General features: G+C 44.3%; 1 protein-coding gene across 1 annotated transcript; it reads right to left on the bottom strand.

Moving 5' to 3' along the window:
- Window positions 1-1,401: 1,401 nt before the first annotated feature.
- On the bottom strand, window positions 1,402-12,644 carry INA (internexin neuronal intermediate filament protein alpha; the record flags this gene model as incomplete). Its single annotated transcript, XM_079716213.1, has 3 exons — window positions 1,402-1,711; window positions 3,799-3,923; window positions 11,580-12,644. 3 exons carry the CDS (start codon window positions 12,642-12,644, stop codon window positions 1,402-1,404), a joined length of 1,500 nt encoding a protein of 499 aa, XP_079572339.1.
- Between the last annotated feature and the right edge of the window lie 5,400 nt (window positions 12,645-18,044).

Genomic DNA, 18,044 nt, shown 5'->3' with positions numbered 1-18,044 from the left:
AGATGAAAACTGGACTCTCCAGAATCTACTTCCTAGCATGTGAGTAGGAGCATGTGTGCCCCTTCTCTGGTCTGAGTATCTCTTTGTCTCCAGCAGGGAACGGAGACCCCACTAACCATGCAGCAGTGGGAAAACTGTTTGGGCAAGACTCTTTTAGAAAAGAGAAATATTTCTTTTTTATATTTGCTGGTGGTGTTGATTGACCAGAAGTGACTTCTTTTACTTTTGGGCAGGAGCATTGTGTCCTGGTGATAGCATAATCTATACTTAGCACTCTTAAAAGGCATAAGAGTGGAAACAAGGCCTCCTTAGGACCTAGACTAGTGGGAAGGGGAATATGTGGATTCTGTCTAAGGGTAAAGGCATGAAACAGCTAATTCTCTATCACCACAAATGAACTGCCACAGATAAATGAGACCTTGGCCTTTCCCCTTCATACAAATACCTCAATACCTCTTCTAGCTTATACTACTAAATCTAAGGTCAGCTTAATCACAGTTTGGGATTAACTATGACTGTGCTTCTAAAGGTGAAAAGCTACACTCAATAAAGTATTCCTTTTTCCTAATTAAATGGATTTGAATAAGCTAAAAGCCTAAAATCTAGGGACTTTTTTAAATATTTTATTTGTTGGGGGCAACCCATAAAACTTATCACTGCCATTTCTTTTAAACTATAGCAATAGAAGGACATGAAATGGACAGGGAGAAGTCACTACACAAATCACAGAAATGGTCAGCATGCATCTAATTCTACCTATTGAGCAGAGAGAGCTAAAGGGGGTAAGTTCTTTTGAGAAGAACCGAAATGTATTTCAAAGGGATAAATACTACACTAGCCTTTTTTTTTTTTTTTCTGAATGGAAGAAAAGGATATATGGAATTGAGGGGGGATGGGAGGGAAGGAGTCCATTAAACAAACACCTATCATTTGTGAAACAGTTCTATCAGGGTGGTGTCAGGTGTGGTGGGTTTATCTTTGGCAGTGACCTTATGTTTTAGGTATCTAGAGTGAGATTAAATAGCTGGGTAATGGCTGGGTATGGTGAGTGAATATAGGTTTTAATTTCAATTCACAGCAAAATGATGATGATCACAGATTTAGTACCTTAGTTTGTACTTCCTTTGTACCTGAATCATCTATTGCTGTGAAGCCTAAGGTTTAGGTGAGAAAGCTGCATTCTTAGATAACTCCTCTGTGATTGCTCTAGGACTGCGGTTTGCTCCAATCTAAGGTGTGGTTTTCTTATTAGAGAAAGTAAGTATTCAATGCTAAATATGAGACTGAAGCCTTGAAAACATTGTGTAGTGGTGACAGGTGCTTTGGATCAGGAATAGGCTGTTTAACAAGTCAAATGCATATTATCCCCTCTTAAGCATTAACTTTTTTCAAGCAACAGAATTATATTTTTTGGCTTGAAATGGTGTTTTCTTCTATATTTGATTTCTCGGTTTTCTTAGCAGATATCACTGTCTCCTCCAATATTTCTTCAAAACTTTCCCCTATCTGGGAGGTTTTCTTCATGGCTACCTTAGAAGCCTCCTCTTCCTCCTCCTCTTTCTTAAGAGACAGCCCACTGGATGAGACTTTGGAGGTGGTAGAACTGAGGATTCTAGGAGGGAGCAGATAACTTGGATTGGGAAGTGGATTCAGCCCTGAAATGCTTAATCCACTGGTGCTAAAACGCGTCTCTTCGCCTTCCAGCAGTTTCCTGTAAATCCAACAGAGAAAAACTCTCAGGAAGTCAACTTGAAACTTTTAAAGAATTTAACCCTCCAGCCTCTATTCATTTTAGAAAGATTTCGCAGTTTCTTCATGAGATTGAGGCCAATAAATATTGAATTTCAAGGCTCAAAGACCTGGACTTTATCTGGCACGTGCACACACACACTCACACACTCACACACACACACACACACTCACAAATCTTTAGCACAAGCTGCGTTTAAAGCACTGTCAAGGGGAAACCTATCCTATTCGCAAATACATTTTAAAAAACCCTACGACTCCCCTTGGTCTCATCACACCCATTTTTGGCACTTAGAGTCTACAAAGCTCTAAGGAGAAGTAATTTCACGAATTAACACCTTAAATGCAACAGGGATAAGAAGGTAAGAAGTCCACAAAGGAATTGCCTAATCAGCCTGAACTTGAGATTTGTATTTTTTTCAATGTGTAGGGGTACAAAGGAAATGGAATCAGCAATAACAGAAACCAGTGAATTAAACTGTTTCAGATACCAAGCTTTTTCCCAGCCTGGCTTAAACAGCATCATAAAAGCATGGCCCCAATACCTTTTTTTCTCGTAACTCTAATAATTTTTATCATCTATTTTAAATCAGAAACTCAAAACACTATCAACTCCTCTTGGAGCTTTGGTTTGAAGTAGTATACATAGTGTAAGGAAAAAAAGAAAAAATTTTCAGACAGATCTGGGGTTGAGTTTGAGCTCTTCCATTACCAGCACTGTGACTTTGAGCATGTTGCACAGTCTGTGGTTCAAGTTTTCTCATCTGCAAAATGGGAATAATATGACTTGATACCTAGATAATTTATATGCAGAATCTAATATAGTGCCTGGCACACAGTTGTCATTCAAAAAATAGTAGCTGCTGTTATTTATTTATTTAGAAATTTATTTATTTTTTTATACAGCAGGTTCTTATTAGTTATCTATTTTATACATATTAGTGTATACATGTCAATCCCAATCTCCCAATTCATCACACCACCACCACCACCACCACCACCATGTATTTATTTTTTTTAGAGGTAAATGTTCACTTACATATTGCTTGAGTAGGAATCTAGGGGGATACCTCACCTACTGGGACTTTCTATGTTATATGAACCTTATTTTTATTTTATTTTTTTTTGCGGTACGCGGGCCTCTCACTGTTGTGGCCTCTCCCATTGCGGAGCACAGGATCCGGACGCGCAGGCTCAGTGGCCATGGCTCACGGGCCCAGCCGCTCCGTGGCATGTGGGATCTTCCCGGACCAGGGTACGAACCCATGTCCCCTGCATCGGCAGGCGGACTCTCAACCACTGCGCCACCAGGGAAGCCCCGAACCTTATTTTTTTTTTTTTTAAAAACCAAGAGGTGATTTTATTTATTTATTTATTTATTTATTTATTTATTTATTTTTATTAGTTTCTGCTTTATAACAAGGTGAATCAGTCATACATATACATCTGTTCCCACATCCCTTCCCTCTTGCATCTCCCTCCCTCCCACCCTCCCTATCCCACCCCTCCAGGCGGTCACAAAGCACCGAGCTGATCACCCTGTGCTCTGCGGCTGCTTCCCACTATCTATCTACCTTACGTTTGGTAGTGTATATATGTCCATGCCTCTCTTTCGCTTTGTCACAGCTTACCCTTCCCCCTCCCCATATCCTCAAGTCCATTCTCAAGTAGGTCTGTGTCTTTATTCCTGTCTTATCCCTAGGTTCTTCATGACATTCTTTTTTCTTAAATTCCATATGTATGTGTTAGCATACGGCCGAACCTTATTTTTAAAGTTAGAGTCTGATGGATTTTATGTCAACCTCTGTGCACTCACATTATCCCCTTAAATCCTTGCAGAGGTAGGTAGACTACTCCAGGCCTAGTAAGGTGGAGCTGGGATACAACCAAGTCGAGGGACATAAGGGTCAGCTCACCTGGAAGGAGCCCGTGATGACTTTCCTTAACCCCCCCTCACCCATCGGAAATCAGAGAGACTAAAACCACTTATTTGGGTAGAGATGCCCCAGGTGACGGGATCTGCTTGGGTGAGCATGCCCTGTGACATACCTGTAAGCTGCTATCTCAATGTCAAGAGCCATTTTGACATTGAGCAAGTCCTGGTATTCCCGAAGGTGGCGCGCCATCTCACTCTTGGTGTTCCTCAGATCATTCTCCAGCTGCCCAATGTTATCCTGAAAAGCAACGCGTGTCCAACATATTTAGGCCAAACCAGCTGACATTCACGGAGGCTGAGACTGAGGCTGAGAAAGCAAGGATTCTCAACCCTGCCTACACATTAAAAATCCAGACCTGTCCCCCAGCCCAGATTCTGATTCATTTGTTCTAGGGTGGGGTCCCAGCATCTGCATTTTTTCATAAAGGTCCCCAGGAGATCTGGATACATTTCTACCACGGAGCACACGGTTCTAAACTGAATACTGGGGAAATATTTATTTTTTACTTACTTACCGTCCCTCCCTTGCTTGTTGTATTACTGCTGAATCACTCAGTTGTTACATGTACTTTCCCAAACCAAAGGCTCAGGTTAGGAGCTTAGATTCAGAAAATTCCAACTGTGGAGAGCACAGAGGGGATGGCAAGTCTTCTCTGCCTCCATTTGTTTTGATGGTTTCCTGGAAGTCTGCTACTCAATCACTTTACTGAAAGCATTTTACATGACAGATAGGGAGGAAGCATAAACACTCCAAGGAATTTTTTTTTAATCCAAATGGCAGATTGAAATTATAATAGTTTTTTAAAAAGAAACTAAGTTCATATAATACTTTTGCTTTAAGTTCCTCCAGGTACAAACCCAGGCACAGAAGAAAAATAGCTTTAAATCTGTGATTCTTGAGAAACCAGAGGATCTTTTAAAAACACAGTAGATCCTATTGCTCATCTTCCTAAAACCCTCCAACAGCTTTGGAATTAAGTCCAAACTCCTCAGCATGGCCTCTACTTTTCCCCTTGCTCAATGTGTTTCAGGTACCCTGGCCCTCTCTTTTGCTCCTTAAACTTACCAAGTTCATTGCTATCCCAGGCCCTTTAGGCTAGCTATTTCCTCTGTTTGGAATGCTCTGTAGTGGGTCTTCGCATGACTGACATCATGTCATACTAGATTCAGTTCAAATGCCCTTTACTAAGACAGGTCTTCCTCAGCATCCAATTTAAGTACCCTTTCCACACTGATCTAGCACGTGATTTTACCTTAAACCAGGGCAGCTGCTAGCCCATGAAGGAACTTTGTGTAAATTAGAAAAAGGCACCTCCAGTGGGAAGACAAATTAGAAAAAAGCCCCCACTTGAAACTGGCCACTCTGCTTTTTATTTATTTATTATATTAAAAAAAATAGATTTATTTTTGGTCGCGTTGGGTCTTCGTTGCTGCGCGTGGGCTTTCTCTAGTTGCGGCGAGCGGGGGCTGCTCTTCGTTGTGGTGTGCGGGCTTCTCATTGCAGTGGCTTCTCTTGTTGCGGAGCGCCGGCTCTAGGCACGTGGGCTTCAGTAGTTGCAGCACGCGGGCTCAGTAGGTGTAGCTCGCGGGCTCTAGAGCGCAGGCTCAGTAGTCGTGGCACACAGGCTTAGTTGTTCCGCGGCACGTGGGATCTTCCCGGACCAGGGATCTAACCCGTGTCCCCTGCACTGGCAGGCGGATTCTTAACGACTGCGCCACCAGGGAAGTCCCCACTCTGATTTTTAGCTCTTATCATTACCTGGGTAATTCCTTGTTGTGGGCGGCCGTCCTATGAACGTAGGATTTTTAGCAGCATCCCTGACCTCTATCCACTAGATGCCAGTAGCACATGCCTTGCCTCCCAGCTGTGATAATCAACAATGTCTCCAGACACTGCTAAACGTCCCCGGGAGGGGGAATCACTGTTAGAGAACTATTGCACCAGGATGTAAGTTACATGGAAACCTGGACCCCTTCTGTCTAGTTCACCCCTGGAAGCCCACAGCCTAGCACAACGCACACTGTAGATGCTCAGTGAATGACTGTTGAATGAATGAATGATGCTACATAAGCATTTCTTTTCTTATTCTGAGCACATAATTTATATAATTCAGTTGCAACTCTGTCAACATGAAGAGCACAGTGACTGAGAGTTATTTTTATGAAGTAGTGATGCAGATAAACACATCAGAAACCTCAAGAAAGTAAGCGCTGAGGAACGCTTTGAACTTCCCTTGTGGGGATGTTGAAGTGATGGTGAAAGGCAGGGCTGACACATTGGGGGTACAAACTTCCAAATCAAGAGAATCTGCAGAAAGAACAAAAATTCATACCACCTACCTGTTCTATAAATATTGACAGGAATACCACAAAGAAGAAACTCAATTAACTGGTGGGTACAGAGCAAGGGATGATAAGCAGTGGGGAAAATACATAATACACTGGACATTGATGAAAATATTCCAAAGTGTGTTAAGAGACTATGAGAGTTTAAAAGGATTTTTACCAAGAAATTTTACTGGATGGTTGCTATATTTGAGGTTAAACTAGCCTACAAGCAAGTCTGCTAATGATGCATTAGAGGTAAGAGAATATTATTGTGGTAAGGGGGAAAAGAGTCTAGGGTGAAGGAAAAAGGAGAAAGGGGAGGGAGTATATTCATTATGCAAAGGAGCAAGAGAAATGTTATATGAGGAAAAAAAGAGGATTTCATCAGGATCTTTGGGCTGCATTTCTTGCCCTGCCACAAACATCTAACATACCTCAGTCAGTTTTCTATATTTCAGTTTCTTTGAAACTTCCATTTCTGTATATGGGAAATTACAGTGTTTATTCTTTTCTGAGGTGTTCTGAGATCCTCAACTTAGGATGCCAATTTAATGCACCTCACATTATTATGTGATGAATCCATTATCTGTTAAATTAGATAACAGGCATTAGAACAGCATATGGCACCTAGGAATGCTCAATAAATGTTAGTGATTTTTATTATTGTTAATATCATACCATGTGACCCTCTACCCTTATAATGATATGGACAAATTAATCACGAGCCCTCCCTACAACCCTTTAGATAACTAAGGAAGGCAACGTAAAATAAAATTTTAATACTGGAGAGTTGGAGGCAAACCCCTTAAAGCACCACATTATTATTTTTTGTTTGTTTTTCATGAAGATGTACATCTCCGTAACAGATTTTTTAAAAATCACAATTTTAAATAAAAACCTTTCTGAAGTGGTTTGTAGTACTCTTACCTAGGACACTAAACATAATGCAACCTTTCTCAGCAACTAAGGATTAAGATAATGATCAATTATTTTTCTATAATGCTATAATTTTCTATAATTTCTATAATATAATTTTTCTATAATGTGATGTGATTTATCTTTTAGGTCAACTAAGATATATCAGACTGTTTATTTCTACCCTAAATGGCCCCTTAGAGCAGTATTTTTTTTAATTTTTAATTAAAAATTTTTTTTAATTTTATTATTTTTTATACAGCAGGTTCTTATTAGTTATCTATTTTATACATATTAATGTATATATGTCAATCCCAATCTCCCAATTTATAGAGCAGTGTTTGAGTTAGTGTTTGCTACGTATTGGTTTTCTTTGTCCTGCAAGCTTAACTGATCTGTTTCTACTCGTTCTTGACAATGCCTGACTCCAGTGGTTCCTCTTCTTTATCTTGCTGCAGACTTGAAATCCAAATAGCAAAGTACTTTAGAATCATGTAAAGTTAACAATAAACAGGCTGGGGGCAGCAGAAGGGCCAACTTCCCAATATGTGATTTAGAGATAGACGTTTTGTCACATCAGCAGGTTAATTAGGTCCTTTTCAAAAAATTATTTTTGTTTCACAGCTGTGTTTTCTGAATGAGAGGTTGTTGGGGACCTGAGTTCCAGAGAGATGAAATTTCCTTCAACTTTTCTGTTACACATTTCACATGTCTATTTTATGGATCAGTGTAGACAGAAAGCACAACTTTGCTCCTGTTAGAAGGAACTGTGCTGACTGCTGACCACGGCTCCTCAGTGTCCAGTCTCCTTGTCTGCACTCTCTTTCCCACACCAGGCTGTCTTGCACTGCCCTTCAAAAGCCCTGCCAAAGATGGCCTCCAGCTCGAAATGTGAGCAGAGCGCTGCAGTCTGCTCCCTCCCCCAACCACGCAGCTACTGCTGGATTAGCCTGAGGGAGTGGGAGAGAGGCACTCCCAGCTCCAGCGGGGGTGGGGGGGTGGGGGGGGTGGGGGTATCTCCTGGAATGGCTAAACCAAGTGCTGAGCATCTTCCTCAGGGCCAGAAGGAAGGATGAGGGCTGGGAGTAAAGAGAGAGAACTGGCCACACTAGCATCTGCAGTGGAGCATAGGAACAACAGACAGTGCTGTGGGTTTCATCACTTTGAGGGGCCCTCAGCCAGGTGAGCAGTAGTGAGTGCGGCATTCACTGATTGAAAGAGGCTGTTCAGAATTACTGCTCTGCCCGATAAATGAAGGTGGGGAGAGAGGATTTCTACATATGGTACACTCACAGGTCACTGTGCTGCCTTTTCTCACTCCTGTCTTTGCTTCATCCCATATATTTTTTTTCCTACCATACTTTAAAATGTTGCATTATATGTATTTCTATAGGCTGGTTTACACTGGGAAATGTGGTTTAAGTCAATGCACACCCAAATCAGTCTGAGGAATGACGGTGCTTTTATCCAAATTGCGTATTCCTGGGTCCCACCTGCAAACTGCTGAATCCGTATCTTTGGGAGTGGGCCTGAGAATCTTTCTGTTAAGCGCCCAGGTAACCTTGGTGGGTCAATGGGTTTAGGAACCACTAGTTTTTTTTTCTGTAAAGGATCTATCAGGATGGCCCAGGTGACAATAATAGAGTGAGGTAGAGGGGGCAAAAACAGAGCAAAAGAAAGCAAAAAGCACATGGATGAGTTGAAAAAAAAAAGAGAGAGGGACCAAATGAAGCTTTTTTCTTGAATTCTAATTTCAGAAATGGATCTATCAAGCTATAGATTTTTACTCAGCCACTGCCACCCCCAATCTCCAAGGGGCCAGCCCCTTCCTCCTATTTAATTAGGCTGCATTCCAATCTCATACTGGAGAGAGGAGGGCAGACTTGGCTCATCTCCCTGGAGAGCATTAACTAATGGTGTGATCTTGATTGTTCAGCAAGGTCTTTCAAGGAAAGCTTCAGCTTTCCAAGACTGACCATAGTATGGGGCCAGGGCCCCCAGTACCCTGCAAAAATGTCCTTAAGACATCTTTGGCAGAGCAAGGACTCTAATGGTGGTGAAGCAGCTATGCAGGAACCAGAATCACCCTGTGTCAGAAATGGAAAACCTTCAGCTAAAGAGGGTGGCTCTGTTTGGCTTCTGAGGACAACAGCCCTAACTCCTCATGATTTTTCCTGTTACCTGATTCAGGCTCTCTCATACACCATTGTACACTTACTATGTCACCTTGAATCATTCATCACCCTTTCAAAAGTGTGATAAGCTTTCTTTCCTCAAATAGGCTGATAGTTCTCAGGAGCAGGGAAAATGTGACTTTAATGGGGCCCTCCTCTGCCTCTAAGAGGGTGGCAAACTTGCAAAGGAAGATGAGCCTACCACTAATCTCTGAAGCAGAAGAAAGAACGGCCTCCACTACTGCAGTGAAAGGGGAGGGGGAGGGGGTTAGAGGGCAAGAAAACAATGGCTGAATCTCACTGTGGAGGAGGCTTTTCATCTCAGTCAGCACTGCTAAGACTGTTACAGAGAATAGCCTGATGACTCCCTTGTGGCTTCAGGACTTCAGGATCCCCAGGTGAAGATGTGAGCCCCACCTCAGCCTTAGGTCCTAAGAGGTAGGTAGGATATATATATATATATATACACACACATATATATATATACACATATATACATATATATATATGTATATACGTTGTCTGATCTTCTCTTCCATTCAAAGCAGGTCCACTGAGGCTCTGAGGCTAACGCTGATGGGGGCAGCACTGCAGAGCTGCAGAAGCTGCAGTTTCTGTTGTTTTTTGTTTTCTGCAGACTACATCTCCATGACCCTACTATTGTCTAACACTGAAAGCCTTTTAAAGCAAACAAAACAAGCCAGACAATACTGTCACTACCTCTCAGAATACAGGGGCTATAATGAGCAAACAGAGGACATGGCAAAGCCCAATTCAGATGGCAGTTGTGGCTAAGTTATCCTTTTTAGAGAAATACTGGGCTAGCCCTCCAGAAGACCACCTAACTCATCCTTTGAAGCTTCTAGAAGAAAACATGAAGTCTCAATTAACTAAATGTGATTAGTTCAGGCCGTCTGGGACCTAGGCCACATAGTGAAAAGTTCAAGTTGCAGATATTGAAGTGGAATAGAAGTATTTGAATATTACTGTAATTCCAAACACCAAAACAAATGGTCTAAGCAAGCTTCCTTCCTTTATCAAAGGGAGTAATTTATAATGAACAGCAAATACTGCACATCAATAGCTCCAGACTCAAATACCATTTTGAGGTTTCACTCCTTTCTTGATTGTATTTTATTAATGTTCCCAAACCCCATTAATTTTATCAAATGTAAACTTTGATCTTGGCTAGAATGAATTATTGCAAGTTTCCGAATTATTAGCATTCTATCCCATGGAATTTTTATTGCACTTTGAAACTGAACCACACTATTTAGATTCTTTTCTACACTTTTCTCTTGCCTCTGTGTCCTTTGTGGTCATAAGCCCAGAATGTTCTATGTGGTAAAACTGAAGATGCAGTGGCCTTTGTTTGGAGAGAAAAGGAGGAAAGAGCCAATCGATACCTTCACAGGGGCTTAGAGGGCAGGCAAAGACGGAAAAAAAAGAATTGACCGATAACAAAGATGAACCCATCTCTGTGATTTATCACATGCACGTAGGATGGAAAAATGTTAAGGAAATGGGCATTTTCGAGTGGGACTTCACTGCTGCTGAGCAGATTAAGTGGTTTTTGTTAAGTGCTAAGCCATCCATGAAAGTGAAAATTGATGCTGTCCACGAGGTGACCCTTTTGATTGCAGGTAGCCAAGACTGATGCGTTGGTGTTGCAGAAGAAAAAAAAAATCAAAGCAGTTAATTGCCTAGAGACTCATAACTGGGACAGGAGACAGGAGGGAAATTCTGAGATGGGAAGAACTAGAGATCAGCACCGAGGACAGCGACCGACAACTCTCATTTGCTATCGGCTGCAAAGCTTTCTTTAGGAAGAAGTAACATTACTCGGTCGAGGAGGGAACCGCGTATGTGTGTTGGGGGAGGACAGCAGAGCGGTTATTACGAGCCCAATCACTCGTCTTGTTGGCTCCCAATCTCTACTCCTTTGAGGGCAAAAGTCAAGACAATGGGATAGAACCCTTCCCAGTTTAGTCCCTCATTCTTCCCCCAACCCATGGGCAGAACTATTTCCAGGGCGCACAGAAAGCCTTTCAAAGTCAATCAAACAAGCCAGACAGCGGAAACAGCACCACCAGCCATGGAGAGGCTGTGACCCACCCCCGTTGGGCTCACTCCTACTTTGGGTGGGTGCTGTTCTTCAGGTCGCCAGCGTGTTTATGCCCACTTGCTGCCAGGGAGGCATGAGGTAGATTTTAAGACTCCGAAGAACAGAAGCTTGAGGGCTTCTTTGTTAGAAGGGCTTGGACAGGGACGTTAAGTGAGGGGCAGGGAAAGAGGGCGTCCAGGCCCCTAAAATTAGCGAGGGAGGCTCCAGGGCTTTTTGTTTGCTAATGTCTCCAGGCGGGGCTCTTTCTGTCCCCTCCCTTATCCTCTCCTTGGTTTCTAGGGCCCCAACTGTGCGGGAAGTATGAGCGGGAGAGAACAGGACTCCCCTCCCTACGCAGCGTTCCAAACTTTACCTGGTAGCTGGCCACCTCGGCACTGTGACGCTCCTCCAGCTCCAGGATCTGCCTCTCCAAGGACTCGTTGGCCCCGCGCAGCCCCTCGATCTCGATAGTGCGTGCCTGCAGCTGGCGCCGGTACTCGTGAATCTCCTCGCGGCTGGCCCGGATGGCCTCGGTGCTGCGCGCCGCCTGCTCGTTCAGGTTGGCAAACTTGGACTTGTACCACTCCTCAGCTGACTGCAGGTTCTTGGCGGCCAGGGACTCATACTGGGCGCGGATCTCCCTCAGCGCCGAACTCAGGTCTGGTTTAGCCACAGCCACGTCCACCTCGGCCGCGGCCTGCGACGACGCCTGCAGCGTGGCCAGTAGCTCGGCCACCTCCTCGTCGTGCACCTGGCGCACGAAGGCCAGCTCGTCCAGCAGCGACTCCACCTTCTTCTCCAGATCCAGGCGGGCCAGCGTGGCGCCGTCCACGTCGCGCTGCTGCGCCTTCAGGGCGCGCTCGGCCCCTTCGCGCCCTCGGCTCTCCTCCTCGCAGCGTGCCCGTAGCCGCTGCACCTCCTCCGCCAGCCCGTCGCGCTCCAGCAGGGCCTGAGCGCGCGCCGAGCTCGCCTCCTCTAGCTGCGCGCGCAGCTCGCGCAGCTCGCGCTGGAAGAGTTCGCCGAGGCGCGACGGCTCGGCGTGGCGCTGCCGCAGCGCGGCCAGCTCGGCCTCGAGCGCGCGGTTCTGCGTCTCCAGCTGGTGCACCTTCTCTATGAACATGGCGAAGCGGTCGTTGAGGCCCTGAAGCTGCTCCTTCTCGTTAGTGCGGATGATCTTGTACTCGTTGGTGCGCGCCGCCGCCTGACTCAGGTCCAGCCCCTCGGACGCCGGAGACCGGCGGTAGGCCAGGCCCAGGCCGAGCGACGAGGCCGAGGAGCAGGCAGGCGAGGAGGCCACATTGCAGCGGGACAGCGACTGCGAGCGGAAGCTACCCGCGCCGCCGGCCCCGGAGAGGCGCGAGGACAGGCGCGAGCCGTCTCCGAACACCTTGCGGTAGGAGGAGGCGGCGCCCAGGTAGTGCTCCGAGCCGAAGCTCATGGTGCCGGGACCAGGGCCGGGAGAGCGGCTGCGCTGGAGCTGACGAGGAGAAGAGAGGTGAGCCGGCCGGGACGCGGCGGAGCGGTGTGCACCGGGTTTTAAGGCGTGGGGTGGCGGGGTTGGGAGGGGGGTGCCTGGGGCGGTGCGTTGTGGGCGGAGCTCCTGCTCCGGGTCTGGCGGAGAGAGGGAAGGGGGGCATCCAGGAGCGGGGGCGGGGAAGCGCAGTGACTACCGCAGCTGCGCGCGCCACGGACCGAGGGCGCGGGGACAGAGCCATTTGTGTAGGAGCCACCGCCTGTCTGAAGCGTCCGTCCCCGAGAGTTGTCTGGTTTGGAAGTGACTTGTGCGGAAGGGTGCCTAAACGATGGGGGTTTCCCATCCGGAAACCACACGGCTCCATCGCGTCCCTTGACCCTGTCCACCTTGCCCCCTTTAATCCCCTGGGAGGTTAGTGTTTTCTGGGAGGTATGCTGTACGCTCATCGCCACCCTGGAGCTCCCGAGCGTGAGGCCCTGTTTTTCCAGACAGAGTGTGGACCCTCAGGGCGCGGCTTTGGCTCCTCCCTCTGCCCGCTTGGGGTTCCCAGGGGAGAAGTGGGTCTACGTCAGAGAGCTTCTCATCAGCTGTTCCTCTGCAGCTCTCCGGAGCGCCCGGGGTTGGGTGGCTGTGCTGAAAGCCTGCGACGCCCTGGAAGAGAGGGGAGGAAGGTAAAGAGAGTGGGCCTGAGTTGCAGAGAGTGGAGAGAAGCGGAAGAAAGAGCTGGGATGGCCACGATGGACAGAGCTGAGGTGCCCCTGCCACTTGTATAAGCGTGCTCTCCTGTTCACCACAGTCCCCCGCCACTCTCCACTGAATAACGTCCACCTTCTTTATTCATTTACTTTACCTGTCTGGACCTGTAGGCATTTGAGATTTCAGTCTGTGTAAATGTTCATCTGGTTTAAGGAGGGCCCCTTCTTGTGGAGATCTGTCTTTGGACAAAAGAGGTCCCTGCAAACAGATTAAACTCCAAAAGTAGGGAAGAGTGCTGATGACTGAGCTGGCCTCCTTCACTACACAGTGGTGGATTTCCAAGAATGGGATCTGTAAAGATAAAGGCTGGGAGGAGGTCGGGTGGGGTCTTCAAACTTATAATCTCTCAGGATGTGGCTATGGCTTTGAAGAGGGAGGATGAAGAACTTTTTAGTAGATTCCAGAATTCCAAACTGAAGGCCTTTCTTGATCTTGGAATCTCAAGGATGTAGTTCTAGGATAAGTTTTACTTTCATGGAGGAAATATTACCTGAGACAGGCCACTAAAGGAAGGGGGAAATGTTTAACCATGTTATCAGGACTACCAAAAATCAGCAAAATGTCCTAGTTAGAGTTTCACCTTTCTTTTTCTTTCCATCCTCCAATAGAAGCAGTAATCCAAAGGCAAAACACACATAGAGCAGAAGGTGAGGCAAAAGGCCTGAATAATCCATCAAAGGGGTAGTGGCCCTGGAAAATCTAAAGTGGGCTGCATTTTGCAATTTCTGAATAGCTTACTGAGATTCCCCAGTGAGACTTGTGTCTCCCTGCCTCCCCTTTCTTGGCATACCACTCCGTAGGCCCAGATGTTTGGCTTTAATCATTTTAGCACAAAGCTGTTCTACCAAGGAGTGATCTTGGCTGAGTCTCAAACCACAACTCCTTCCAGCTGGCCAGGTCTCCTGAGGGAGTGCCCTGCCCTATGCAAGGGGTGTATATTCATCTTCCTGTAATGTCACTCAGGCAGACATATTGTTCAGTTATCCCCAGGTTCTCCCTCATACCACATTCTCTGTGGCCTCTGCATTTGGCAGTGCTCACTACTCTCCTGGGTTTCAAGGACTTAGTCTTTGGCCTCTGCTCTTCTCTCATAAATTCTTTTTTAGGTATGATGCCTCCCAGAGGCAGGGAGCCTTGTGATAAAGTTCTCTCCATAAGAGCTCTAGTTTTGGATCACAGTTCTTCCTAGCCATGGGACTTTGAACAAGTTGCTATTATTTGCTGAACCTTAGTCTCTTCATCTGTAAAATTTCAATAAGACAATCCACCTGAGGAGTCTCCAAACCTGACTGCTCATTAGAAGTACCTGGGAACTTAAATTCAGATTCCCAGGCATTACCTCAGACCCACTGAATTTAGGTTTGAGAACCCTTGACCTCTCTCTCATGAGATTACTGTGAGGTGTAAATGTGATTATGTATACAAAGTGGGTATCACAGTGCCTGCCATGTGCATGCTCAAGAAATTCCTTTAAAATTCCTTGGAATTTTTTCCTGTGCCCCCACTTCGGCTGTTGAAATCCTTAAGGCTCAAATGCTGCCTCCTCCGTGAAGACTTCCCTGATATTTCCAATGTAAAGTGGTCCTTCCCTCTCATGAACTCTCCTCCTCCTACCCACAGCCTTTGTAGTATTCACATAACATAATTGCCTCCCATCTTCTGCTGTAATTATTTGTGTGTAAACTGAACTGGAAGCTCCTTGAGCACAACTTCTACATCTATGTATCTCTCTCAGCATCTGTCACAGTATTAAACACATGTGAGGAGAAAAAGATGGTTGAATTTTTTCCTGTACAACCACTTGGGAAAACTCTTTGTCATGACACCAAGGGTGTGATCCATAAAAGAAATCAAGAAACTCGACTTCATAAAAATTAAAAAATCTTTTGCTCTGTAAAAGACCCATTTAAGAAGATGAGGGCTTCCCTGGTGGCTTCCCTCAGGGCTTCTTCCCTGAGAGTCCGCCTGCCGATGCAGGGGACACGGGTTTGTGCCCCGGTCCGGGAAGATCCCACATGCCGCGGAGCGGCTGGGCCCGTGAGCCATGGCCGCTGAGCCTGCGCGTCCGGAGCCTGTGCTCCACAACGGGAGAGGCCACAACAGTGAGAGGCCCACGTACTGAAGAAAAAAAAGAAGATGAAAAGACAAACCACAGACTGGAAGGAAGTATTTGCAAATCACATATCCAACAAAGGATGTGTATCCATAGTATATAAAGAACTCTAAACATAGCAGTAAAAAAATGAACATTCCAATTAGAAAATGGACAAAAGACTTGAGCAGGCATTTTACCAAAGAGAATATACAGATGGCAAATAAGCATATGAAAAATATGTTCAACATCACTAGCCTTTGGGGAAATGCAAATTAAAACCACAATGATATATACTTATTAGAGTGGCAGAGACAAAATACTGACAATATCGAGTGCCTACAAGGATTCAGAGCATCTGGATCTCTTATCCACTGCTGGTGGGACTGTAAAACAGTACAGCCACTCTGGAAAACACTTCGGCAGTTTCTTATAAAGTTAAAAATACATTTACTGTATGACTCAGCAATCTCACTCCTGAGTAATTAGCCTAGAAAAATGAAAACCTATGTTCACAGAAAAATTTGTATACGAATGTTCACATTAGCTTTCTTTATAATAGACAAAAACAGAAAACAACCTAAGTGTCCTTCAACAGGTGAATGGATAAACAAACTGTGATACATCCATCTAAAGGAATGCTAATCTGTATTAAAAAGAATCAACTATTGATGAATAATTCTCAACAACTTGGATGAATCACAAGGGCATTATGCTGAGTGAAAAAGTGCTCCATATTATGTGACTCCATTTATGTAACATTCTTGAAATGAAAAAATTGTAGTGATTGAAAACAGATCAGTGGTTGATGGATTAGGGTTAGGGGGAGGATACGACTATAAAGGGGTAACATGAAGGTTGTTTCGTTCTGTAACTTTGAGTTCTGTTGCTCAAATTTATACATGTGATAAAAATACATAGAATGAAAGAGGAGAGAGAGAGGAAGGAAGCTAGTGAAATCCAAATAAAGTCTGTAGTTGAATTAATTTGTTGTGTCAGTGTCATTTTCCTGGTTTTGATAATGTACTAAGGTTATGTAAGATATTATCATGAAGAGTGAGCTGGATGCACGGTACCTGGGAACTTTACTATTTTTGCAACTTCTTGTGGGTCTTAAACTATTTCAAAGTAAGAAATAGTTCTTTGAAAATTATATACATATCAAAAATAGGCAAATGTTCTTTGGAGGTATATGCTGAAGTATTTAGGTTTGCAATGTCATGATTTATATAACGTAGTCTCAGATGGTTTGGCAAAAATAGTACACACACACATACACACACACAGATGCAGGGGAGATAAAGCAAATGTGGCAAAAAGTTAACAGTTGGTGAATGCAGATGTTTATTGTATTAGTCTTGCAACTTTTCTATAGGTTTGGAAATTTCAAGATAAAAAGTTATGAAAATTGATTAATATATAGGTAGATAGGTAGAAAGATAAAGTAAGCAAAAAAGAATGTATTATCCAGAGCCTTCAATCTGATGCTCTACCAGCTTTGTCTAATTACAAAGTGCTCTCCCCGCTCCCCTCCTGCCCAACAATAGGAAAATCCTGCTCGTTCTGCAGTAACAACAACAAAAAGTCAGAATTTACACTCTGTTGGGAGTATTTTAAGTGCTATACTGAATCCTTGGTGTTACCATAGCCAATTAACAAATATTTACTGAACCCTGGCTATGTGCCAGCTGCTGGAATTATAGCAATGAATATAGCTAGAAGTGATAAAAAGTGTCCTTTTCTCAGATTAATTTTTTTTAGTAAATATAGAATCATACACATTTTATATATGTTCTACAACTTTCATTTCTTACCTCATAAATAGTAGCCATTTACCCACATCAGTTATGTAGATCTATTTACTTCATTTTACAGTTCGGTGTGGTGTGCAGTTATATGGATATGCCATAAGTTGTTTAATCAATCTCGTGTTGGACTCTTATATTGTTTTTAATTTTTCCACTATTAAAAACACTGTAATTTTTTAAAAAGAAAGAAAAATACATGACCTGAAAGAAAAAGAAAATATATGACCTGAGTGAAATCCAGCCTCCACGTCTACTTTGCCTTAAACAGCCAACCAACCGACATTTATTGAACACCTACTGTGTGTCCAGTTAAATGTTTTTGCTGCTTGTGTCTGTTTGTGTAGGAGAAGACATGTGATGTGGTCACTACCTCTAAGGAGTGAAGTTGAAGGGTTATGGCTAATTTGAGGTCCTAACTTATGGACTACGATAAGGCAGGACGTATTTGACTGCAGACCATGTGTGTTAAGTACTTAGAGGGAAGCCCACCCCTTTTCTGTGTCTGGTTTTATACTAGTAATATTTGTTCAGCCGAGTTTCTTCAGCCCCATGAAAAGATGCTTGCGTGAGCATGTCATTAAGGCAGGTGGGGAGGATTATGCCCCAGACTTGCTGGAGAAGTGGGAAATTTTTTTTTAACAAAGACACGTGAAAGAGCATGAATGACATCAAGCTAAGTCATACACTTATTTGTACTCTGTCCATAAA

This window comes from Hyperoodon ampullatus, assembly GCF_949752795.1.
Source record: "Hyperoodon ampullatus genome assembly, chromosome: 1".
Taxonomy (NCBI): domain Eukaryota; kingdom Metazoa; phylum Chordata; class Mammalia; order Artiodactyla; family Ziphiidae; genus Hyperoodon; species Hyperoodon ampullatus.
This window is presented reverse-complemented; position numbering and strand designations above follow the sequence as displayed.